This window comes from Staurois parvus, unplaced genomic scaffold (assembly GCF_062004578.1).
Source record: "Staurois parvus isolate SC_StPar_1 unplaced genomic scaffold, SC_StPar_1.0 ptg000877l, whole genome shotgun sequence".
Taxonomy (NCBI): domain Eukaryota; kingdom Metazoa; phylum Chordata; class Amphibia; order Anura; family Ranidae; genus Staurois; species Staurois parvus.
Window position 1 is genome coordinate 466,351 of NW_028318673.1, and position 26,719 is coordinate 493,069.

At 45.2% G+C, this 26,719-nt stretch overlaps 1 protein-coding gene across 1 annotated transcript in view; it reads right to left on the reverse strand.

The window, feature by feature from the left end:
* The window catches only part of LOC149443080 (uncharacterized), a 63,624-nt gene that overhangs the window by 24,845 nt on the left and 12,060 nt on the right, over positions 1-26,719 (reverse strand). The window contains exon 2 of the mRNA XM_089655934.1: positions 11,062-11,653. Coding sequence (XP_089512060.1) covers positions 11,062-11,653 — 592 coding nt within the window. The remainder of the gene's footprint in view (positions 1-11,061; positions 11,654-26,719) is intronic.

Here is a 26,719-nt window from a genome sequence, read left to right on the forward strand (position 1 = left end):
TAAAAAGGTATGAAAATGCCCACTATAGTGATGAGAACCAAAGGGGTCAATGGTATCCTCGGAGGTTCTACTATACTCGCCAGAACCAACAGAGAAATTTTTATAGAAACAACAATTTTAATAGGAACCCTAATTTCAATAGGAACCCCAATTTTAATAGGAACTCTGACTTCCAAAGATTCCCTCAACACCAGGAACACCCTCAAGCTCAAAGGGTGGATACAGTACCCCAGATTCCCCTCAATTACAGGGAGAACCAGAAACCTCAGGGAGCAAGGCCATGGCGTCGGGACCGGAGCAGCAATTCTGACTCCGGGTCTCCTAGCCAATCCCGTCCGCAGTACAACTGCAAGTACAGGAAAAGGGAGAATCACCAGAATGCCTCCTCTAAGCGCATCGAGCAAATAGAGGTGCAGATCAGCAAAATGGCTGAACAAATGAACAGGCTTGTCACTAACCATTCTTCCAATCCTTTTTTAGGAGCAGCTTCTGTGACCAACCAAGGGTCACAGAATTCATAAACAACCAAGCCTTAAACCAACAGGGGAGAACACTGAGTAAAATGACAGGAGATGTGTGTCCCGTCCCTGACATGCCCACTAATGGAGAATCTAGTTCTCGGGCAAAGGGGGACCAGTTGTTGGTTATTAATTCCTCTCCTGTTTTTCAGTGTCCATCTATTTTCCCTAATATAGTCGCGGCGTCGGAAGTCGTCGGGATTGACAAGCCAGACGGAACGCCAACTTCTAGTTGTGCTTCCGTCTTGAAACATTCCAAGAGTCCCGCCAGGAAGGATAAGGGTGATGCGTCCACCACATGCGGTGAGATAAGAGCCAGTCATATGTCATTGAAGGGCCCACAGATCTTCAACCACACCAATTTCATGTGTGAGCTGACTGAATCTGATGGGAGATATTATGCCACGGTGCAGGTGCAGGATGCCAGTGATCTTTCTATTGTCGGCCTAATAGACACTGGATCCCAGGCTACCATTATGTCACAGGAACATTTTAATAAAGTGGCGAATGTCATGCCCACCAAGCCAAGACTTAAAAGCTTTGACAGCTCATTCATTGGTGTAGGTGGAGACCCTTTACAAGTCACAGGCACCGCCTGGCTAAAGCTTAAACTGGGTAACAAGGAACTGAGACACCCCATCATCATTGCCAGCATCTCCCAGCACCACATGATAATTGGGATGGACTTTTTAAAAAGGCTGAACACAATAGTTGACTGTGTGAACCAAGTACTGTGGTCACAGGTAAATACCCCGATTAAATATGGGAAACTTCAAACTCCCCATTCCCGACAACACTGCCACCTGGTGGAAGAAAGGCCTGGTTCCTTGGAAATCCATTTCAGGAATAGGCAACTTCCTGATGTCACAGTTAGAGATGAGCGAATTATTCAAAAATTTGATTCGGCTGATTCGCCGAATTTGCGGGAGAAATTAGATTCGATGCGAATTTATTCGCCGCGAATTTAACTTATTAAAAGGGTTTCTAGGCTTCAGAGAGCCTTTATATTAGTGCAGAACACTGTACCTTTAATTTAAATGCCCTTGGAGTCTGCTGGGGAAGAGAAATAATACTGTCAGTCAGTATGACATGCAGATGAGTGCCGTCGATCTTAGAATCACCGCACACTTCACTCATTTGGGCAGTCACGGGGCACGACGAAGAAGAAGAAGAAGAAGAATGAAAAGAAGAAGAAGAATGAAAAGAAGAAGAAGAAGAATGAAAAGAAGAAGAAGAATGAAAAGAAGAGGAAGAAGAATGAAAAGAAGAATGAGAAGAAGAATGAAAAGAAGAAGAAGAAGAATGAGAAGAAGAATGAAAAGAAGAATGAGAAGAATGAAAAGAAGAAGAATGAAAAGAAGAGGAAGAAGAATGAAAAGAAGAAGAAGAATGAAAAGAAGAAGAAGAAGAATGAAAAGAAGAATGAAAAGAAGAAGAAGAATGAAAAGAAGAAGAAGAATGAAAAGAAGAAGAATGAAAAGAAGAAGAAGAAGAAGAATGAAAAGAAGAAGAAGAAGAATGAAAAGAAGAATGAGAAGAAGAATGAAAAGAAGAATGAAAAGAAGAAGAAGAAGAATGAAAAGAAGGAGAAGAAGAATGAAAAGAAGAATGAAAAGAAGAAGAATGAAAAGAAGAATGAAAAGAAGAAGAAGAAGAATGAAAAGAAGAAGAAGAAGAATGAAAAGAAGAATGAAAAGAAGAAGAAGAAGAATGAAAAGAAGAGGAAGAAGAATGAAAAGAAGAGGAAGAAGAATGAAAAGAAGAATGAAAATAATGAAAAGAAGAAGAAGAATGAAAAGAAGAAGAAGAAGGAAAAGAATGAAAAGAAGAAGAAGAATGAAAAGAAGAAGAAGAATGAAAAGAAGAATGAAAACAAGAAGAAGAATGAAAAGAAGAATGAAAAGAAGGAGAAGAAGAATGAAAAGAAGGAGAAGAAGAATGAAAAGAAGAAGAAGAATGAAAAGAAGAATGAAAAGAAGAAGAAGAAGAATGAAAAGAAGAAGAAGAAGAATGAAAAGAAGAGGAAGAAGAATGAAAAGAAGAGGAAGAAGAATGAAAAGAAGAAGAAGAAGAATGAAAAGAAGAATGAAAAGAAGAAGAATGAAAAGAAGAAGAAGAATGAAAAGAAGAAGAATGAAAAGATGAATGAGAAGAAGAATGAAAAGAAGAATGAGAAGAATGAAAAGAAGAATGAAAAGAAGAAGAAGAAGAATGAAAAGAAGAAGAAGAAGAATGAAAAGAAGAATGAAAAGAAGAAGAAGAATGAAAAGAAGAATGAAAAGAAGAAGAAGAAGAATGAAAAGAAGAAGAAGAAGAATGAAAAGAAGAATGAAAAGAAGAAGAAGAAGAATGAAAAGAAGAAGAAGAAGAATGAAAAGAAGAATGAAAAGAAGAATAATAAAAAGAAGAAGAATGAAAAGAAGAATGAAAAGAAGAAGAAGAATGAAAAGAAGAATGAAAAGAAGAATGAAAAGAAGAAGAATGAAAAGAAGAATGAGAAGAAGAATGAAAAGAAGAATTAAAAGAAGAATGAGAAGAATGAAAAGAAGAATGAAAAGAAGAATAAGAATGAAAAGAAGAAGAATGAAAAGAAGAAGAAGAATGAAAAAAAGAAGAAGAATGAAAAGAAGAAGAAGAATGAAAAGAAGAGGAAGAAGAATGAAAAGAAGAAGAAGAATGAAAAGAAGAAGAATGAAAAGAAGAAGAATTCCAGTACAGCAAAAAGTGTATCTGCAGAGAGCTCCGCTATTTCTGACAGTTCTCTGACAGTTCCTTCACATTTACAGCGGTTGAAACATTGTATCTATTTATTTCCGAATAAAAACATCTGTATCCTAAATGGAAACAAATAGATACAATGTTTCAACCGCTGTAAATGAACTGTCAGAACTGTCAGAGAACTGTCAGAAATAGCGGAGCTCTCTGCAGTGACACTTTTGCCGGCTGATCGGGGAAAATTCGATTCGTGCATCCGAAGTTTGCTAAAATTCGGATTCGATGCGAATCAAATTTTTCCTAATATTCGAAACGAATTCCACTTCGCCAAGTTCGATTCGCTCATCTCTAGTCACAGTTATCCAACCTGATGACCATAACCCTATCAGAAGAGATGAGGATCACATTTTTAAAATTCCCCAAGATAAAATAAAAGATATTTCCCTCCAAGATGACATCCTTACGATATCTTTTCATCGGGAGGATAAACCAAGAAAAGGGGGAGATCACACCCAATTCTTGACAGGTATTGAAAGGGTTAACAGCGACTTGTTTATCCCCATCCGGATAAATGGTCTTAATAGGTCAAAATATGCCAAACTAGATTTGAGACAGGAACACAGCTTTGTAAGCCATGGGCTGATAAAACACCTGACCGAAATGGAAATGATCCGTTTCTCCACACCTCAGCGTCATTGGATTTCAGACTCCCTTGATGACTCTGATGATCACAATTCAATGGCTAGGTGTCTCTTAAATGTCACTGTAGGAAACAAAACAGCCACCCATGTGTTCCTAGTCTTGGATAATCCCCAAACTAAAATTTATTTTGGCAATGATGTATTACATCGCTTTGCAGTGCAAGTCGACCTAATTAATGACTGTTTATGGAGTCGACTAAAGGGGGACCCCGAGAAATACCAAAATCTGGACTTAGCTTTAAAATCCCAGCAACAGATGCCTTATGCTGTTGAAGTCCAGGTAGCCCAAAAGATTACAATTCCTAAGGGCATAAATAATTTCATACTCCCCATCCAAGTTAAAAAGGGACATAGACTGAAGGGGTCAGATGCATTAGTATGCCTCTCCCATAAAATGCAGGGGGAGGGACTGAACATTACACACACGCCCCTAGTCAACACACATCAATTCCCGATGTACATTTACATACATAATCTGTCCAATCAGGACATCGTCTTACCCAAGGAGACCCTTATTGGTCTAGCGGTAGAGACTGAATATTACACCTTTGGGGTCACTAACCAGGTGATTGGACTCATCCCCGATGAATATTTGTCGGAGGAACAATTAATTGAACAAACATTCCATTCATTACCAGAGGGTATTTTCACCGTAGAGTCCATTTATCCGTTCGATTCTAAAGATGGTACCTGTAGAATTGAAGAGACATCCATTGTCTTTGATCACCCAATCAAAGAACAAGAGTACCCCAAAGAACCTGGATGGCAGGAGAACACACACACACATCACATACCCAATGACCTCACCACAAAACTTGAAGAGGCATACGAGACAGGTCAGCCGGAAAGCTTTCCTGGATTCAAGGAGTTAGTGGAAGAGATGGTGGCCCTCGCCGATGCGTGTTCCAGTGATCTTGACCGACAATTGCTCCGAGAGCTTCTCCTTGAATTCCAAGAGATCTTTGCCAAGGATTCTTACGATTGTGGGACTACTGACCTACACATCGCTAGGATCCAAACAGATCCAGATGCCCCACCAGTATTCGTAAGACAGTATAGGTTGCCATTAGCTTCCTATGAATCTCTAGCTGAGATTATCAGGAAGTTACATGAAAGGGGTATAATTAGGCCCATCCACAGCTCCTATAACCACCCGATCCTGGGTATTTTAAAACCCAATGGACAATGGCGTTTGTGCGCTGACCTCCGTCAGCTAAACAAGCGTGTGTACATGTCAGGATGGCCTGTCCCATACATAGACCAATGTCTCGCTCAGCTCCAAGGATCCCACGTTTTTACAGCCTTGGATTGTACACAGGGGTATTGGACCATTAAGGTGAGTGAGGAAGACCAATACAAACTGGCTTTCAGTTTTGGGAATCGACAGTATTGTTGGGTGCGAATGCCTTTCGGATTCATAAATTCCAGACATGAATTTGCTGTGTTCATGCACAAGGCCATGCCAGACGCCTTCGAAAGGGGGACGTTGGCATATGTGGACGATATCCTGATCAAAAGTACTGATATGGCCAAGCATATTACAGAACTTCGACATGTTTTGGGCCAATTGAAAACAGCAGGAGTTAAACTTTCCTTACAAAAAGCCCAGTGGTGTCGCACGAAGGGAAACTTCCTAGGCCATGAAGTTACTGCTGAAGGTTTGAACCCACAAAAGAAGAAGGTAGAGGCGGTTCTAAACTGTAAAGTCCCTACTAACCTTAAAGAATTGAGATCATTCCTAGGTATGGTAAACTACTCGCGTAAATTTATTGATAATTACGCCGAGATAAGCAAGCCGTTGCTTCACCTACTGAAGAAGGATGTCGGATGGTCGTGGGGTAAGAAGCAGGAAGACGCCATGAAGGAGTTGAAGGAACATCTCACACAGGCCCCATGTCTCGGATATCCTGAAGGGGGTAAGAGCTTCTATCTAGAGACAGGATTTACGCAGGTAAGTATGAGTTCCGTTCTTTACCAGAAACGTGATGATGTCAGTAAGGTGATTGCCTATGCCAGTAAAACTTTGTCCCCGGTTGAAGTAAAGTTCAGTGACTGTGAAAAAGCTCTATTGTCCACCGTGTGGGCATTACAGAATTTCCGCAGTTACATTCAGGGAGAGAGAATCATTGTTGAAACGGCACACCAGCCTTTACAGTATTTAAAGAGTGAACGTATCAGGGGAGGAAATGTGTCTAATAGCCGCATCACTGCTTGGACTTTGTCTTTGCAAGGGTGGCCTCTTGAAATTCGGTACAAACAGAACAAGGAAAGTCCAGTAGCCCAGGGCCTAGCCGAGCTCCATGATTGTTCCGCAACTACGCCTGCTATGGAGGCCCCGGACACTGACTTTCTGGAAGAACAACTGTTCTCTCCCTACAAGGTTTACGATGAAGAATACTGTAAACAGCTGCCGTGTGTATATGTGGATGGTTGTGCTTTTCATCACAAGGATGGGGAACAGCTCCAACTAGTGGCAGGTATTGGAATCGTTTGGACCCAAGGTGTCACCCCAATTTCTGTGGGATACAAACTTGGACCAAAAAGCAGTCAGGTTGCTGAACTTACTGCAATTCTTAGAGCAGTTGAGATGGCTATAGAGTTCAACATTAAAGAGTGTGCCATCATAACCGATTCCAATTATGTCAGGAATAGTTTTGTGGAGTATTTCCCTAGGTGGAAGCGAAACAACATGAACAAGAGTAATCACAAACCCGTGAAACATGGTAAGCTCTTTTGTCACATCGATGAACTGGTAAGGTCCAATGATATCACCCTGCACTTCAAGAAGACCAAAGGCCACTCCAAGGTTCTAGGTGCCGAAAAAGAAGGGAACGATCTGGCCGATTCTTTAGCCAAGGAAGGGGCAATCACCGGTGAATTGTTAGACATTGATCAATTTTTAGGTACCGTACAGGTTGAAGCCATCACCAGGCAACAGGCCAGAACAGCTGGTGATCCAAATGCATTACAGTAGAGTCACGATTCTCCTAGTGATGATTTAATTACTGCCCAAAAAGAAGACCCAATAATTGGCTTGTTTTATAGTCATATAGAAGATCCCAACCAAAATCCCATAAATAAGGAAGTATGTAGTAGGAAGGAGGATTTACGTATCTTAATGAAATCCAAATCCCAATTCTCTTTATACCAGGGATTGTTGATACGAACCTCAAAGGGTGGCGTACAACAATGGGTCGTCCCACTTAAATTTAGAGGTTTGATGCTACAGCATGCCCATGATGCTCCTACTTCCGGGCATCGTGGAGAGAAGATCACGTATGAGATCCTGCGGGATTATGCCTACTGGCCTCATATGTTACGTGATGTGAAGGAGTACTGCCAAGGTTGCCTAATATGTCCCCAATTTCAACCTACCAAGCCAACTCACAGAGCACCTCTCCAGAAAAGGGGGATATGTATGCCTTGGTCAGACCTTCAAATGGATTTTATTGGGCCCGTAACAAAATCTTCACGAGTTACATGTTTATTCACCAAGTATGTCGAGTGTATACCAGCACCAAATAATAGCTCCGAGACATGTGCTGCATTGCTAATAAATCATGTATTTTCACGTTTTGGTCTCCCACAGAGGATAGAGTCTGATAGAGGATCGCACTTCACTAGCGAAGTGATGGCAAAATTGTGGAAAATTTTGGGGGTTAAAAGGAAATTGCATATCGCCTATCGGCCAGCCTCTAGTGGTGGTGTAGAACGATACAATCAGACCATCGTTAACGTCCTTAAGAAATTTGTTAAGGAAACAGGCAAAGATTGGGATGTCAAACTTCCACTGGTCCTGATGGCGTTGAGGGCTACTCCGAATACAGTCACAAAAATGTCATCCTTTGAACTGATGACAGGTAGACGGATGGTACTGCCCCAGCACTTATTGTATCGCACTACAGATCAAAATTTGATCAATGCCACCACCACACACCAGTACATAGAGGATTTACGTAAACATCTGCAATATGCTTTTGCCCAGCGAAATTTGGAAAGAGCTGCAACTAGTGCTAAGACATACTATGATCTCAAAACCTCCAAGAAGGAATATGAGATTGGTGACAAGGCCTACCTATACAACTTTGCAAGAGACCAGATCAAGGAACGGAAATTCCTTCCATCTTGGAAAGGTCCGTTCTCTATCATTGATAAAATCTCTCCGGTCGCATATAAATTGCAGGTTACCCGGTATGGTGAAATCAGTGATAGATGGGTGCACATCAACCAATTACGTGCTTGCCATCCGAAGTCTCAATCGCAGTTGTTGGAAGACTAACCCACCAGTTCCTATCTGGAGATATTGAGATCATTATTAAATTTCCTTTGAACATATTATTCATCTTTTGCCTTACAGGATCCAGTAACATAATTGTATATATCCAATACTTAAACTGTTTATTTTAATAATTTAGAAATGAAGGCCCAGACGATGACCAGACCGGTGATCGGAGGTGTCAATGACCAGACCCTAGAAGGAAGCTATAATGTCCTGTGGGAAAGACCAGATGCCAGAGATCGATCCGGAGACGATAACCTGATGTCCCAGGCCAGTCTAGAGGATAAGACCCGCCTAGGAGACCGTCTAAGAGACCTGTCGTGCGGAGGACCCCATGGGCCCCAAGGTGGATGTGCCAGGCCAGGCCGGCCTCATCGCAAAACCAGGATCGTCATCAGAAGTGTCCGTCTGAGAACGCCGAGTCAAGTTGAGGACCAAACCAGCATCACCGCTGCCATTTTTTCTAAAAAAAAAAAAAAAAAAATTCTTTATTTCATTCACCCCATATGAGAAGATGAACGGTCACCCTAGTCAAAAGTCCCACTCATGGTTTGCAATACAGACACCCATCTATACGTGCCTGTACCCCAAAAAAGGGGGATTTTGTAGTGACTTTTGAAATTATGTATCAAAAACATGACTTTATTTCAACAACAACCCAACCTAGCCGCCCGTTAAGGGTTAACTCTTTTTGGTTGAAAATTCAAAGGACCCTCCAACTAAGACATGCAAATAATGGGTGAAGTGAGCTTTTTCCAAGACAATAGACTGACTATCCACAGGTGGTCTAAGACTAGGATTATAAAAAGTTTAAATTGGAGACTATGAGAATAGCTAAAGTGTGGATATGTCAACAAATACTGTTTATATATTGGGGTTGAGTTGAAGACGTCTACAAAAGTTAAATAGAGAGTCAAATAGGACTTCGACCTTCAAACATTAAGTCATAACAAGTGAACAATAATGAGATGGGAACTCAACTGGTTGAAAGTTTACCCAAAACCTTGCAGGGTGTGATGAACCAACAAACCTCTGGAACTGTCACAATATGCTATTATCCACTAAGGTTGAAAGTATAAATGGTTGTTTACTCTGACTCCAACACAATAGACAGGTAAACAGAGGGTCTTTTCTCCTCATGGGAATTCTGGTTCTAACACAAAAAGGTTAAATTCAGGACATATAAGGCTAAGAACTGGATATATCTACCCACAGAGATATTACCAAAAAGCATATTATCAATGGATGTTATAAAGAATATGTTTCACACACCACAAAATATTCAGCAGAATGGGGATTGTATATCACTAACTTGAGTATTGAGATGAGGAAAAGTAATATATATTGTGAATTAGCATCAGTTGTATGTCTTATCAGGAAACAAATGCTTTCACACAAGTTTGTATCTCAAGGAGATGAATAACTGAATATACACAGATATTCCATGGTTCCTATTTAGAACATTATAGCTATGATCACTTATATATCTGGATAAGACGTATATTTAATACCTGAAATCACCTTGAGTTCCACCCGAGGTATGAGTCATCATCAATACTCAAATTGTTCTATGAGCCCTGACTGCCACTTAGTGGACAGGTGAGAGATAGCTTAAATACATACATTTCTCAACCAGCCTCCGTGGGAGGGTCTCTTAGAACAATAGTTTAGATGGTATAAAAACCCATGCACCTGATTTAAAAAAAAAAAAAACCTCATTGAAAAAAAACCTCACTGAAGAACCTCACTGAAAAACAGCAAAGAGAGACAAGCTGAAGGAAATCTGACGAGGCTGAAATCCATCTGAAGAGCTACTGATTAACTCTTTTCAAACTTCTAAAAACTTTACTAAATTTCTAAATCTCTGTACTTCTAACTTCCTACATTTTCCTACACTATTGAACTACATCTCACTTCCCCCTGTGGTCATCCCTGAAGGCATACCATTGCCAGCTGAATCCATTGGGGAAGTTTCATAGTCTGAATTCCGGGTGTGGTGAGACTGTCCATTTAATTTTGCATTGTATATTTTCTCTGTTGTGAAGAGTAATAAGAATTACCTTAGAGTGATAACAACTGTATTGGGTGGTTATATATATAGAGGGATTCCGTATTACTGTTAGATATTGTTGGTGTCATATTACAAATTTTTCATATTTCATAAATTATTAAATATTAATAATTAGAGTATAATTTATCAGGGAATATCTTCTTCCATTGCTATGGCCACGTAATGAGAGAAAATAACCTCTGAAATACTCTAAAATTATTAGTTATTACTAGATTTAATCTTTAATAATCATTATCATCTAGAAGATTGTTATATTGACTGAAGGTCTTGTCCCCACTAAGAATCTCTGGAACCTTCAAGCTCCAGGTCCCGACCCGGACCTACTAAATCCATTGACAACCTAGAACACAGTTTTCTCTGCTCACTAAATACATGTTGGAGATTCTCAAAAAGCAGCCAGGAGGACCCTGTGTCATCGTCACAGTGGCAGGACTTCACACTTCCACACCTCCATCAGACTTCCAAGTGTTTGTGAGAGCTTCTGCTAGAACATTGACTCCATTTTTATTCTACTCCTGCCATTAATGGTGGACCCGGTCCCACACTTCATCCATTTCTTTGGGGACCTCTGATCTACCTATAAACGGTTTCTTCCATGATGAAGATCAGCCATGGAGTATATCTGAGGTGTATATCAGGGTGTGCTTCTTCCCCACGAGAGCTGGGATGTCCAGCAACATTCATCTAGAAGACATTTCCCGCACTCAAGGCACTAATACACCTCCAGGGCTGTGAGAGACCCCTGATGTACAGGAAGACAGGACTTCAGTGAGGAACAATTCCCGCACTCAGGACAGGAAAGTGTCTTATTCCTCGTGTGAGATCTCAGATGTGTGGAAAGATGGGACTTCACTAAAAAACATTTCCCGCACTCAGAACAGGAATACGGCTTCTCCCCCGTGTGAGATCTTCGATGTGTGTAAAGAGTGGACTTATTTGAAAAGCATTTCCCGCGCTCAGGACAGGCAAAAGGCTTCTCCCCTGTGTGAGATCTCTGATGTTTGTGCAGATTGGACTTCTCTGAAAAACATTTCCTGCACACAGCACAGGAATACGGCTTCTCCCCTGTGTGAGATCTCTGATGACTGGAAAGACGGTATTTCTCTGAAAAACATTTCCCGCACTCAGGACAGGAGTATGGCTTTTCCCCTGTGTGAGATCTCTGATGTTTGTGCAGACTAGACTTCTGTGAAAAACATTTCCCGCATGCAGCACAGGAATATGGCTTCTCCCCCGTGTGAGATCTCTGATGTTTCTGCAGACTGAACGTCTGTGAAAAACTTTTTCCGCACTCCGGACAAAAATATGGCTTCTCCCCAGTGTGAGATCTTAGATGTCTGACAACTTTTGATTTTTCTACAAAACATTTCCCGCACTCAGAACAAGAGTACGGCTTCTCCCCGTGTGAGATCTTTCATGGACATTAACTTTGTATTTAGAATGGAAACCCTTCCCGCACTCAGTACAGGAGAAGCTCTTCCCTGTTGGAAGGCCGGTCCGGTCCCGCACAGTCTGAGGTTCCTCAGGATACGAGGAATCCGATGGTCCATCTACACTGGGTGGTGCCGGATGGACATTGGAGGGAGCCGGGTTTTCTCCTGGACTATACTGTGTGATGTCCTCATCTTCTACTTTCCAGTCTGGAGACAAAGTGAGACAATCCTCGGAGGTTTTCCTCATCTCCCGGCCATGGACTAAAATACAAAGACAAAGAGGATTACTAGACAGGAGCTGATTGGTTCCCCCAAACCAGGACTCCGCCCACATCAGGCAGCTTGGTCTCTGAGGAGCTTACAATTCCACCCTCAAGGGAACTAGGAAATGGCTCCTCTGATCTCCTACCAGGTCATTTCTTTATTCATGGACCTTAGTCAGAGAGTGAGGAAACAACCAGAACTGTCTTTTATAGGAGGGCCAGTGATGAGGGGATTATAGGATGAGGGTCCCCACCCCCTCTATCACTCATCACCATCTTCCCAACACAAGAAGTACTGCACTTCCTTATTTAGTCCATGATTTAGTCATGAAGAACAGCGGGGCTGAGCCCCACCAGAGGTCAGAGAGTGAGGATGGGGGGAGAACAACCAAGATGAAGACTGGACTGATCCTGAAGACCACCATCATTGGGGTATTGACTCCTCCCTCATTATCACTTTCTGTTTAAGGGTCCAAAGTTGGAGGATGTTATCACATTATTATCACCATGTAAAAGTCTGTGCTCCAATCACATCATCCGATATAAAATGTCCAGCTGGGAGGAAATGGGTGGAAAAGAAGTAAGGCCAATGTAATGTACAACTTATCATACGGAATACAAAAGTTAGGACTATACAGTATTAGTTTTCTTCTATATTTATCTGGTGATCTAGCCAGTAAATCTGCTGTTTTATAAAGACCATTTACCACTGACAGGGGGCTTACAATGATCAGCTTTTATTTATTCATGACAAACTTTTATCCCAAAAGGAAAAAACTGTTTGATGAAACTGATTATGAAGTGTGAGCTGGAGTTTGGCTTCAATTAGTTACTGTTTTTATATCTGCTAGTACATCTAACACTCCCCTCCCCCCAGACTGACCATGCTGCAATCTCCAGAGTTGGGGCGCTCTAATACAGAAGGTGTGTTACTGGCCAGATCACCAGGTGAAAACAGGGAAAAAAGCCAAAGAAAAGGAATGCAGCCGCCACACCCAATGATTGGTAAGCTGCAATATGGGACATTTGTGGTCTAATATCCCTTTAGTTTGGTTGGTGAAATCTCATCCTATGTCCAGTGATAGCAGTGACATCTACTGGCCACAGTGAGACATCACAAGACAACCTAAACTTAGGGAGAAACCAAGTGAAGAACTATACAATCAGCCTGAGCCAAGTACAGCCCAGCCACAAACTAAACCCACATAGTACCTCTATTCAGGACAAGGGGGCCACACTAATAAATAGTGTAAGGATCACATCAAATTGGTGTTTAGTAATCAGAGATCACTTACAGTGGTTGTAACCCTCAGACATGGAATATGAACAAAGAATATCCCTCTACAGTGTGTACTTGTCTCAGTCCAGAGCACTAAGTGTCATTTCTGTCTGCTGTCTCCTTCCTCTGCGATCAGCAGTTGAGTCCCTTCTGACAAGTCTTCCTGACACCAGGAGAAAAAAAGATGACAAGGGAGGGAGTTCCAGCACACAGCCTGTGATTGACAGCCTCAGCTCTGTTCCTGTGTGAAGGAAGTGTGTCCCTTCCCATCAATCATCTCTCAGAGCTCACTTCACTGAGCTGTGAAGAGAGTGACTTCAGGTCTCTGCCCCCTTTTTTCTGACTGCTCAGACAACCTGTATAAATTCTGGACTTTGAACAAATATAGAGAAATGAGTGCTATAGATAAACAGGTACAACGTATGTAGGAGGATTTGTTTTATCTCTGTGCATCACCTGAGGCCAGTCATTGCACTGGGTATATGGAGGGTTTACAACCACTTTAAATGTTTACTGTAGACAAGTTGCAGAGATCCCACACCGCTGCCTCCCATCTCCTGAGACTGCACTCAGTGACTTGGGTCTGAGACACTACAGACATATCCCTCCACCCGGCACAGCCAGCAGACAACAGAGAAGGTCCCCTGGAGGAGTCAGGCACAAGGCAGGAGACCCCAGTCACATGTCCTGGGTGCCTACATTATGCAATGCTTAGAGTAAAAATGAACATTTTTCTGCCAGCTGAACCCCAGAACCTCCATAAATCCAGTCTAGATACATAAATTGTGTCTGCAGCACAGAGAAGGAAGATTATCCGAGAGAAATCCAGGAATACAGGACGGGGAACACAGCTCAGGAAAGTGACCAGGGGATTACAGGCTGATATCACCCAGTCCCCGCCCTACTCTGGACCAATCAGTGAGCAGTATGGGTGGAGGAATGGATTTAGTGTTCATGACCCACCTGTGCTGATCTCTGTAGGAGTGTCCTCCTCTATAAATGTCCCCGTTATTCCATCCTCCTCCATAGACTGCTGATCATCCCTCACATACGCCTCTTCTTCTTCTGCTTTCACCTCAAATTCTATATCGATTGGATCTCCACTCTAAATCAAGGAAATGAGAGAAAATATCATCTGTAAAATGTAAGGTCACATAAAAAATCTACACATTGTCTCTGCAAGTCCATCAGATGCTCCATCCCACCAACCTTGTAATAGTGAGGGATGGTGTGACCTTCCTGTGTGGAATCCCGGGAATACAGAGGACGGGGACATCTCTCTGGTGGGTTCCTGGTATTAGGTGGCTCCATCATATCCTTGTGTCCTTCTGAAAACTCCTCCATCACTCCATACTCCTCATCCTCCTCTTTATACTCTTCTTTAACATCAATATTATCATCCCCGAGGATTCCACTCTGAAAGATATAATAAAACATTCATTGTAACAAACATGCTGTGTATAAATCACAACTACCAATAATTGTCATCATCTACCTGATGATGGTGAGGGATGGTGTGACCTTCCTGTGTGGAATCCCGGGAATACAGAGGACGGGGACATCTCTCTGGTGGGTTCCCATGACTGGATCCATCTGTAGGAAACACACACACTGACTGAATCCATTGTTTCTATGTGTTTATCAGATGATGGGGGATCTAGGTGGATCCTCCGTACTGCTCTCTCCTTTACAATAAAGTCTCCTCTTACCCGGTGATGTGAGGGGCGGCTGATTGTCCATCATGACGTCCTTGTAGAGATCCTTGTGTCCTTCTAAATACTCCCACTCCTCCATGGAGAAATAGACAGTGACACCCTGACACCTTATAGGAACCTGACACACACAATGATACAGTCACCATCCAGACACATCCCTTGTCTGTTACTGGAGAATGTCCCAGAATTCCCGGCACCGCTCACCTCTCCTGTCAGCAGCTCCATCATCTTCTTGGTGACTTCTAGAATCTTCTGCATGTTGTGTCTCTCAGGGTTTAGGGAGTCACATGGAGGCACTGTGATGGTCATATGATCACCTGACTTCAGAAGAGGAAATCTCTGTATTGAGGAACCAATAGGAATATCATGTTAGAATCCCAGAATCCTCCTCACTTCTCCGGTCAGGTCTGTGTGATGTCATGTGACCTCCCAGAATCCTCCTCACCCCTCCGGTCAGGTCTGTTTGTAGGAATCGTGCACACAGAGACGGACACGGCCCTCCGTTTTGTTAAGAATTTTCTATGTTATACAATTTCTAACTCCCAAAGCAGGCTACCCCCTCCATCTTGTAGATCTCTCATCCCCCTCCCTCGCTGTGGGGTGACATGTGGCCTGAGTGATGAGAAGGGTCACAGGCGGCCAAAGCACAGCAAGAAGCTCCGAGCTATAAAACCTCATGAGCTGGGTGCATAGCTGTCTATTAACTGTGCAATCTGGAACATAGTAAAAGTATAAACCGAGTCCCTCACTGAACTTCAAAAGACCTTCCAAGGGGTCGTAAACACAGACTTACTTTTAAAAACTCACTTTTTATATAAGTTGATATCTTCACGTAGGACATAACTACCTAAACATGGAGCCTATATTCGGAAGGCTCAGATTGAGGCCATTCTCCTGGTATGTGACACCCCTTAGCTGACATACAGAGAAAAGCAGAAAAGTATATCTCTTGAACCATTCAAGTGCATATTTCATGTTTCATCTCTAACCATTCCGCAGATGTGGCTGAGTATTAATATACTAGTGACCAGGCCGGCAAATGTACCTAGGAAAAGTTATGAGCCAAAATATTAGCTAGGAGAGATTCTGGTTGTAACTTACGTCTCCACCCAACACCCCTCCCCAAAAAGAGACCATTGGTTACTGCTCCAAAGAGACACCCTGCTGGGATTTGCTAGAAAAAGGTTGTTATGCTTGGAGTGTGGATGAGAGAAGAGAAGAGTCTCCTGCTTTTAACATCGAAACTAGCAGTAGAGATAAGAAATCCTTTTTAGCTCATGAGACTTGAAGCTGCTTAACCCAAGGCTTTTTGGCTAGTACTTATCTACCTAAACTTCTTTCTGTTGTCTCTTTGCTGTGTTATTGCTCTGTGTATATTTATATATATTGGTTACATCTTTTTTCTGTAAATATTTTTATTGCACCCTTTTGACCTTTTAGTAATAAAACTTACTTTCTGAAAGTGCTGAACTGTTTCTAAAGCTCTTTAATGCAACTTATGAATTCCTGCCGCTGAAGAGCGCTACTGTGTGTGTTTAACCCTCTGTATAACCTGCCTGCGGTGACAGTGGTATACAGACGATTATTTCAACCATCCTAGTGTTATTGCTGATATTGCCGAGTTTCCTCTCTGTAGAAAAAGGAGGTGGTGGCAGTGTGAAGGGTTAATTGCGTAATTAACCTGACCCAGTAACAATTGCGCTCAGGCTGCTGGTACATCGATTTGTAGTCCAGTGAGCTGCAAAAACATTGTGCGGGGTGCAGCTGGGTGTGGCATTGTTACGCATGTGACATCGCAGTTTTAGATTGGCTAGTCCTTCGGTCACGAGTCTGGTGAGAGGGGCAGGGATTTCATATCGCAATCGTCACACTGTGTATTATTAATAGAGATAAGAGTGCTGTCATGTGACCTCCCAGAATCCTCCTCACCTCTCCGATCAGGTCTGTGTATTATTAATAGACATAAGAGTGCTGTCATGTGACCTCCCAGAATTCTCCTCACCTCTCCGATCAGGTCTGTGTTTTATTAATAGAGATGAGAGTGATGTCATGTGACCTCCCAGAATCCTCCTCACCTCTCCGGTCAGGTCAGTGTTTTATTAATAGAGATAAGAGTGATGTCATGTGACCTCCCAGAATCCTCCTCACCGGTCAGGTCTGTGTTTTATTAATAGAGATAAGAGTGATGTCATGTGACCTCCCAGAATCCTCCTCACCTGTCAGGTATGTGTTTTATTAATAGAGATTAGAGTGATGTCATGTGACCTCCCAGAATCCTCCTCACCTCTCCGGTCAGCAGGTAGATGATCTCCAGGGTGAGGTTTAGTATCTTCTCAGTCATGTGACTCCGGTCCTCCTCCATCCTCATTGGTGCCATCATGTGATCTATACAGGTCTCCTTGTAGACGGATAACTTTGGGAAATGAAAGTAAGAATGATTTGGATGGTATTGGTCACACAATAATAGGATGTGGATGTGAGGGGGGAATAGGAGGGTTGCTGGACATTGAAGAACTACTCCCCCCATGGGAAGACATTTTGTTTGGACTGTTTAGTGTTTTATACATTTTGGAGGTCCCGGGACCCTCTTGTCCTGTCAGATCAGAAATCCCCTTTTCTCTGTTGGGTTTGTTTGGTCTCTGAACTGGTTTTGATAAGTATTAGATCTGCAGACAAGGAATGATAAATATGATCCTTCCTATGACTAGTTTGCTCTGAGGCAGTGCTGTGAGGTCAATGTCGGCTCATCATGATGTCCAAGAAGGGGAACTTGATGACTTTTGGCCATAGTTGCTGGCTAATCAGGACAATTGGCAGAACTCCGGCTGCAAGGCTCCAATCTCCGGCAGCCTGCTGACTGACAGGAGTGATGTCACTGTCACTCTCTGCAGTAAGAGAAGGGATTGGATGGGATAGCAGGAGGATGGTGCTGGTGGAGTAGAGAGCTGTGAGGAAGGAGCCTATTCTCTTCCCTCCAATGACAGCGCAGTGTGGGTAGAAGGAGGACAGGAGGGGGAGGGGTTTGGTTACCAAGTATACTGTAGTATCCAGGACATTGTACAGAGTGGTGGTGGGTTCCTGGGGCTGTGAATTCCAGCACCGGGCACTACCAGAGCCTGTGTCATGGGAGGTATTGGAGTGTCTCCTGAAGATGTATAGCACTGATCCCCTGACTACCTTTTAGTCAATAATGCACCGAGAATCCTCCTCTAAGAACAAGTGCCCACCAAGGGTGAAGGATTGTCCTTCTGCATTCCATTTGGTATCTTGGAATACATTATTTGACCAGTGAGATGGTAAGAAGGTGAAGGTTGCCTTCCTTTCCTGGTAGGAGTTCTGTAAGGAGCTCTGGAAAGTAAGTGCAGGTAAGAGGACAACCGGAGACCAAGAGCCCCCCTCCCTACCTCAGAGTCCCCCCTGAGCCTGACAAACTTTTCCTTCCTCAGAGCCCTGCTCCCCGCCAACCCTATCAAAGACCCAGATTCCTTCAGCTACTCTACCCCCTCAAAACCCTTTAACTTCACTATCCCCTCAGGGGCCCCAAAGTCTCCCATCCTCAGTAACCCGAGAGACCCCTCAGCTCCTCTACTTCCCTCAGACCCCTCAGTATTTCCCTCCCTCTGATACCAATGATGGAACATATTCTTCATGGCCGGCTGGGCAATGTTTTCTTCCTCCTGAGCAGCAATGTAAGGGGCTCTATGCTCCATACTCCTGACCCCGGCACTCCATCATTGTGTTGGCTGCATAGTGTAATGATTGCCCATTGGCTGCCTGTGTAGTGTCATCATTGCCCTTTGTAGGCCATGTATGGTCAGGATGGTCCTTGTCTTGTCTATTTATTGTCAGTGCTGTTTGTTTAGAGGACCATATTACAAGAATTTATCTCCACAATGAGGAGAATGTTCCGGCCCCGGAAGTGGGGGAATGTTCTGCCCCTGAAGGGGTTAATCTGGGTTCCCACACTATATATGTGTGTATCATCATCTGCTGGAGATAAAAGACGTCACAGTGACTATGGAGGAAGAGGACGGACGTGACCGTGGAGGAAGAGGACGGACGTGACCGTGGAGGAAGAGGACGGACGTGACCGTGGAGGAAGAGGACCGACGTGAATGTGGAGGAAGAGGACCGACGTGACTGTGGAGGAAGAGGACCGACGTGACTGTGGAGGAAGAGGACCGACGTGACTATGGAGGAAGAGGACCGACGTGACTATGGAGGAAGACGACGGACGTGACTATGGAGGAAGACGACGGACGTGACTATGGAGGAAGACGACGGACGTGACTATGGAGGAAGAAGGTGGACGTGACTATGGAGGAAGAGGACGGACATGGCTACGGAGGAAGAGGACAGACATGATGGGGGGGTTACTGGGTGTAAATAGAACATAACATCTTATTACCTCCTCTGCTGCCACTTCCACTAATGTCTCCTCTTCTTTGTGCCACATGGAACTTTCTGTCTTTATTCCAGATGACTTCCTGTCTGTGCCTGACATCACTTCCTGTGTGTACCTGACATCACTTCCTGTCTGTGTTCTACAATAACTTCCTTTCTGGATAGAAGTGAGATCACCACCTTGTGGAGCTCAGAGGAACTGCAGCCCCGAGAAACATTAAAATAACCGTTCCTGTGGATTTCACGAAAGATCAAAAATAACTAAAAAAAAAACTGAGAAAAAATAAATCTAGCTCTTATGCAACCAACTATTTATTTTCCAATATCTTTATTGAAATTTTTCAAGTTACAGAAAATGTAATAGACAAGTGTCATGTTATAAAATAAGGTATGAAATATCCCCAACAAACAGGCGGATGAATAAACAACAGACATCCCGCAGGGAAGCAGGAAATGTGTGCAATAATGACTGGAGACGTCACATAGAACATTCCCAGCATTAAGTCCACCTTGTACAGGGGAAGCAATAATAGGAGACATATGGATCACACAGAGCATTCATCATCACACCACACATAGTGCACAACACATACAACATGGAACTACACTAGCACCAGAACATGGGAAAATAAAAGAGACAGCAGAAAGGAAGAAAAGAGGGTAACAGTAATGAGAGGAGGAGGAAAAGGAGGGGAGGGGAGGAGGAGGAGGAAGAGGAGGGGAGGAGTAGGAGGGGAGGAGAGTAGAGGAGGAGAGGGGAGGAGGAGGAGGAGAGGGGAGAGGGGAGGAGGAAGGGAGGAAGAGAAGAGAAGAGAAGAGGAGAGAGGAGAGGGGAGGAGGAGAGGAGAGAGGAGAGGGGAGGGGAAGAGGGGAAGAGGGAAGAGAGGAGAGGGTAGGGGAGGAGGAGAGGGGAAGAGGAGGAGAGGGGAGGGGGAGGAGAGTGAAGAGGGGAGGAGAGGGCAGGAGGAGGAGGAAAGGAGAGGGGAGGGGAGTTGAGGAGACGGGAGGGGAGGAGAGGAGAGGAGTGGAGAGGGGAGGAGAGGAGAGCGGAGGGGAGGGGAGGAGAGGGCAGAAGGAGGAGGAGAGGAGAGGGGAGGAGAGGGGAGCCAAATCAGGAAGTACTAGGGCATGGAGATGTATGGAATCCACGGATCCCACGTTTTATCACATTGGTAATGTAGCTAGGGGCAGGATTGTGGATGGCTTTGTAAGTTGTGGTTAGTATTTTGAATTTTATAAGTTGGGTTAGTGGAAGCCAGTGGAGGGATTGGCAGAGAGGCGCAGCAGTCGCTGATCAGTTGGTAAAGTGTATGAGTCTAGCAGCAGTCGCTGATCGGTTGGTAAGGTGGATGAGTCTAGCAGCAGTCGCTGATCGGTTGGTAAGGTGTATGAGTCTAGCAGCAGTCGCTGATCGGTTGGTAAGGTGTATGAGTCTAGCGGCAGTCGCTGATCGGTTGGTAAGGTGTATGAGTCTAGCGGCAGTCGCTGATCGGTTGGTAAGGTGTATGAGTCTAGCGGCAGTCGCTGATCGGTTGGTAAGGTGTATGAGTCTAGCGGCAGTCGCTGATCGGTTGGTAAGGTGTATGAGTCTAGCGGCAGTCGCTGATCGGTTGGTAAGGCGTATGAGTCTAGCGGCAGTCGCTGATCGGTTGGTAACGCGTATGAGTCTAGCGGCAGTCGCTGATCGGTTGGCAAGGTGTATAAGTCTAGCGGCAGTCGCTGATCGGTTGGTAAGGTGTATGACTCTAGCGGCAGTCGCTGATCGGTTGGTAAGGTGTATGAGTCTAGCGGCAGTCACTGATCGGTTGGTAAGGTGTATGAGTCTAGCGGCAGTCGCTGATCGGTTGGTAAGGTGTATGAGTCTAGCAGCAGCATTCATAATAGACTGAAGGGGGATAGCCTGTGTAACGGAAGACCAGTGAGGAGGGAGTTGCAGTAATGGAGGCGGGATATAACCAAGGCGTGGATAAGTTGTTTTGTGGTGTCATTGGTCAGGAAGGGGCGGATATTGGAAATGTTCCGGAGGTTGAGGTGGCAGGATTTAGCCAGTGAGTGGATGTGGGGCCCAAAGGAGAGGTCTTAGTCTAGGATTACACCTAGCACCCTGGCATGAGGGGAAGGACCAATGGTTGTTCTGTTGATCTTGATGGGAAAGTCATGAGTGGGGGATCGGGGGGAGGTAATATTACAGCTCAGTTTTTGAAAGATTGAGTCTAAGGTAGTGATGTGACATCCATGCTGATATGTCGCTCAGTAGATTTGTGATACGTGAGGAGATTGAGGGGGTGAGCTGGGGAGTGGAGAGATAGATCTGGGTGTCATTAGAATAGAGGTGGTATTGGAAGCCATGGGAGGTTATCAGTTGGCCCAGGGAGGAGGTATAGAGAGAGAAAAGGAGGGGTCCAAGGACAGAGCCTTGGGGTACCCCAACAGGAAGAGGATCGGAGGAGGAGGAGTTGTATGTGACACTGAAAGTGCGCTGAGAAAGGTAAGAGGAGAACCAGGAGAGAACAGAGTCATGGAGGCCAATGGAGTGGAGTTTACTGAGGAGGAGCGGGTGGTTGACTGTGTCAAAGGCAGTGGAAAGGTCAAGGAGTATGAGTATGGAGTAGTGGCCATTGGTTAGGATGAGTATGGAGTAATGGCCATTGGTTGGGATGAGTATGGAGTAGTGACCATTGGTTGGGATTAGTATGGAGTAGTGACCATTGGTTGGGATTAGTATGGAGTAATGGCCATTGGTTGGGATGAGTATGGAGTAGTGGCCATTGGTTGGGATGAGTATGGAGTAGTGGCCATTGGTTGGGATGAGTATGGAGTAGTGACCATTGGTTGGGATGAGTATGGAGTAGTGGCCATTGGTTGGGAATAGTATGGAGTAATGGCCGTTGGTTTTAGCAGTTAGTAGGTCATTAGTGAGTTTTAGTAGGGCAGTTTCTGTGGAATGTTGTGGGCGGAAGCCAGACTGTCGGGGATCAAGAAGGTTGTTGTTGGTGAGGTAGCAGTTTATACATTTGTGAACAAGGCGCTCGAGAAGCTTGGAGGCAAACAGGAGCAGGGAGATGGGTCTTAAGTTATACAAACAGGTGGGGTCCAGTGAGGGTTTTTTGAGGATGGGGGTAACCAGTGCATGTTTGCTCGGGGAGGGAAAGGTGCCCATGGAGAGTGATAGGTTGAAGATGTGGGTTAGAGAGCTTAGGATAGAGCAGGAAGGAGGCTGCAACAGTCGTGAGGGGACAGGATCCAGGGGACAGGTGGTGAAGCGGGCCTTGGAAAGGAGTTCGGTAACTTCCTTGGTGGTAACAGGGTCGAAGGAGGAGAGTGTAGAGTTTGGTGTTGGGCCTGGTATGTTGGTTAGAGGAGGAAGCTTGACACTGGAGATCTCATCATGAATTGTGTCGATCTTCTTTTGAAGTGACTGGCAATCTCCTGTGCAGTAAGTTGGTGGGTGGAGGCAGTGGAGGGTGGAGTATGGAATTAAGGGTAGAGAAGAGTTGATGAGGATTGGATGAGAGGGTCTTGAGAGTGTTATAGTAGGTTGGCTTAGCAGCGTGGAGGCTGGAGATGTATTTGAGAAGAGCGGATTTCAGGAATTTCAGGAATTTAGTTTTACGCCATGCTCATTCAAGAGTGCTGCTGCGTCTCTTGAGACTTCTGGTGTCATCTGTTTGCCAGGGTTGTGACAGGCGAGGCCGGGTTCGGCGTGTAGAGAGAGGAGCAAGAGCATCCAGGGAGGATGATAGATAGTTGTTGTAGGCAGATGTGGCCAGCTCTGGGCAGGACAGGGGTGCAATTTTATCATAGAGGCGCTCAGTAGTAGAGTGGAGAAGGTCAGGGCTGAGGTGATGGAGGTTTCTACAGGTAATGGTTTGCTGGTTGAAGGTATGGGAGGTAGGAGGCATGTGAGGGTTGGAGGCATGGGGGGTAGGAGACATGGGAGGTAGGAGGCATGGGAAGTAGGAGGCAGGGAGGTAGGAGGCATGGAAGGTAGGAGGCATGGGAAGTAGGAGGCATGGGAGGTAGGAGGCAGGGAGGTAGGAGGCAGGGAGAGTGTGAAGCTGATAAAGTTGTGATCAGAGAGAGTAAAGGGGTGTTAGAGAGGTTACAGGCAGTGCAGAGGTGGGTGAATACAAGGTCAAGGTTGTTGCAATTGGAGTGGATGGTGGATTGTGACCATTGTGTTAGGTATAATGAGGAAGTTAGGTTGAGTAGTTGAGAGGTGGCAGGGGTGTGAACATTGACTGGGATGTTAAAGTCACCGAGGATGATGGCGGGCACCTCAGAGGAGAGAAAGCCATGCTGAAAAGTCATTGAGAAAGCGTGACACTGGGCCCGGGGGCTAGTAGATGACTACGATCCTCAGACAAACAGCAGAAAAGAGACGAATACAGTGCATTTCAAAAGAGCGGAGGGACAGAGACGGAGGCGCAGGAAGAACCTGGAACATGCTTTGTGGGGAAAGAAGAAGTCAGACTCCACCCCCTTTTCATTCGCTGGGTCTGGGTGTGTGAGTCCAGAGGAGGCCGCCATGGGAGAGTGCAGCTGAGGAGACAGAGTCGGAATCCTGGAGCCAGGTTTCAGTAATAGCAAGTAGGTTGAGGGAGTGGGAGAGGAAGAGGTCAGTGATAGTAGAGAGGCTGAGCTGGCATTCCAGAGGGCACATAGGAGGGAGGGGTTGGTGCTTGGAAGCAGGGGGATTGAGATGAGAGATTGAGGGTTGCGGCTGTGGCCGAAGAGGGGAGGTTGCTGCTTCTGTGGGTTGGAGTTTGATGGTGGAGGGCCAGGGTTTGGGGCAATGTCTCCAGAAGTTAGTAGTAATAGGAGGGTGAGGGAGGTGAGGTGGGAGTGAGATTTATATGAGGGCAGATGTCGCAGTGATTTTGTAGCGGTGACATTATGTGGACCAAGAGAGAGCAGGTGATAAGTGCAGTGATATGGAAAGGGCAGGAGATAAGTGCAGTGATATGGAGAGGGCAGGAGATAAGTGCAGTGATATGGAGAGGGCAGGAGATAAGTGCAGTGATATGGAGAGGGCAGGAGTGAGGGTGATATGTACAGGTTGTGGGGGGTGGGGGGGTAAACAAGAGAGAGTTTGAGAAGAGAGGGCATTATAGCAACAGAGAGAGCTAGCGAGAGCATGCTGGAGAGAAGAGAGATAACAAACGAAGGCAGGCGGGAAGAGGGAAGAGAGGGAGGAGAGGGAAGAGAGGGAGGAGAGGGAAGGAAAGGGAGGAGAGGGAAGAGAGGGAAGAGGGAGGAGAGGGAAGAGAGGTAAGAGAGGGAGGACAGGTAAGAGGGGGAAGAGAGGGAAGAGAGGGAGGAGAGGGAAGAGAGGGAGGAGAGGGAGGAGAGGGAAGAGAGGGAAAAGAGGTAAGAGAGGGAAGAGAGGGAGGAGAGGGAAGAGAGGGAGGAGAAGGAAGAGAGGGTAGAGAGGGAGGAGAGGGTGGAGAGGGAAGAGAGGGAAGAGAGAGGGGAGAGGGAAGAGAGGGAGGAGAGGGAAGAGAGGGAGGAGATGGAAGAGAGGGAAGAGAGGGAGTAGAGGGAAGAGAGGGAGGAGAGGGAAGAGCACATGCAATCTACTTGAGGTGGAGCACTAATGTTTGTACTTGCTTTAGTTAAAGTGCCGCGTTGAAAGTGCGATGTACTTAGTGCTGTAATGCGTACTTTGTGCAAGGAATGCCAGCCTCTCCCTTGTCAGCTGTCCCCCGGACTGTACTGAATTTATACTTGGATGGAGGGGGGGAGGTTACGCAATCGTTCAATTAAGAACTAATAAATGACACATGGGGGAGGGGTTCTGCCCTTCACAATATACAGGCAGGATGGACACAAGGTAAGGCAAGGTGTCTGATCTCAGCTGAGGCTCTATGAGGCTCTATGTGGCTCTATGAGGCTCAGGTCATGTCATACAGGAAGTATACACAATAGTTACAAAGAAAACAGAAACAATCTAACAATGTAGATAATTTCAGGCATGCAAAGTAGCTTAGCGATTGAGAGAGCAGTGAAAGCAGTGGTCACCGGGGGCAACAGGAGGCAGTTGTCAGTTGCGGTTAGAGCAGGAAGTTTCAGAGGGCGATGGAAGCAGTGATTACCTGGAGATCAGAGGAGAGATGATGAGAGGATGTTGGGATGTTCCATTGTTGCCGTGTTGGAAGTGCGATGTACTTAGCGCCGTAATGCGTACTTTGCGCACGGAATGCCAGCCGTCCCCCTCGCCGTCCCCCTCCATAGTGATTCTCGCTGCTAACAGCATAGAAGTAAGACACTTAACCCCTCCCCTACCGGGCAGTTCTACCCCCTTCCTGCCCAGGCCAATTTTCAGCTTTCATCGCTGTCGCAATTTAAATGACAATTGCGCAGTCATGCAAGATTGTACCCATATGACATTTTTATTATTTTTTTCACACAAATAGAGCTTTCTTTTGGTGGTATTTACTCCCCGCTGGGGGTTTTTATTTTTTGTGCTCTAAACAAAAAAACAGCAAAAATGTGAAAAAAAGGTTTTTCTTTGTTTCTATTATACAATTTTGCAAACAGGTAATTGTTCTCCTTCACTGATGTGCGTTGATGAGGCTGCACTGATTGGCAGCACTGATGGGCACTGATAGGTAGCACTGATGGGCACTGATAGGTAGCACTGATGGGCACTGATAGGCGGCACTGATAGGTAGCACTGATGGGCACTGATGGGCACAGATAGGTGGCACCGATGAGGTGGCACAGATAGGTGGCAGTGATGAAGCGGCACTGATGATACTGCACTGATATACAACAATGTTGGGCACTGATAGGCAGCACTGATGGGCACTGATATGCAACAATGTTGGGCACTGATAGGCAGCACTGATGGGCACTGATATGAAACAATGTTGGGCACTGATAGGCAGCACTGATGGGCACTGATAGGCAGCACTGATAGGAGACACTGGTGAGCACTGATAGGCAGCACTGACTGGTGGCACTGCTGGGAACTGACTGGCAGCACTACTGAGTGACGACACTGCTGGGAGGCACTGGTGGGTGGCAATGGTGGGCACAAGTGGGCGGCACTGCTGGGCACTGATCATTAGCGCCCTGATGATCGGTGCCGATCCCTCCTCTGACAATTGCTGGTTATCGGCAGTACTTTCCTCACACCGTGACAGCGTGAGGAAAGTGCAGCTGATAACTGGCTACTTCATTTCCCGGTGATCTGCTGTGTCATTGGACACGGCTGATCACGTGGTAAAAGGCCGCTGTGATTGGCCTTTTACCACATCATGTGATCAGCTGCGTCCATAGCACACAGCCATCATGGAGATTGCAGAGTGCGTGCCTCTGGGGGCACGTGAGAGGGCG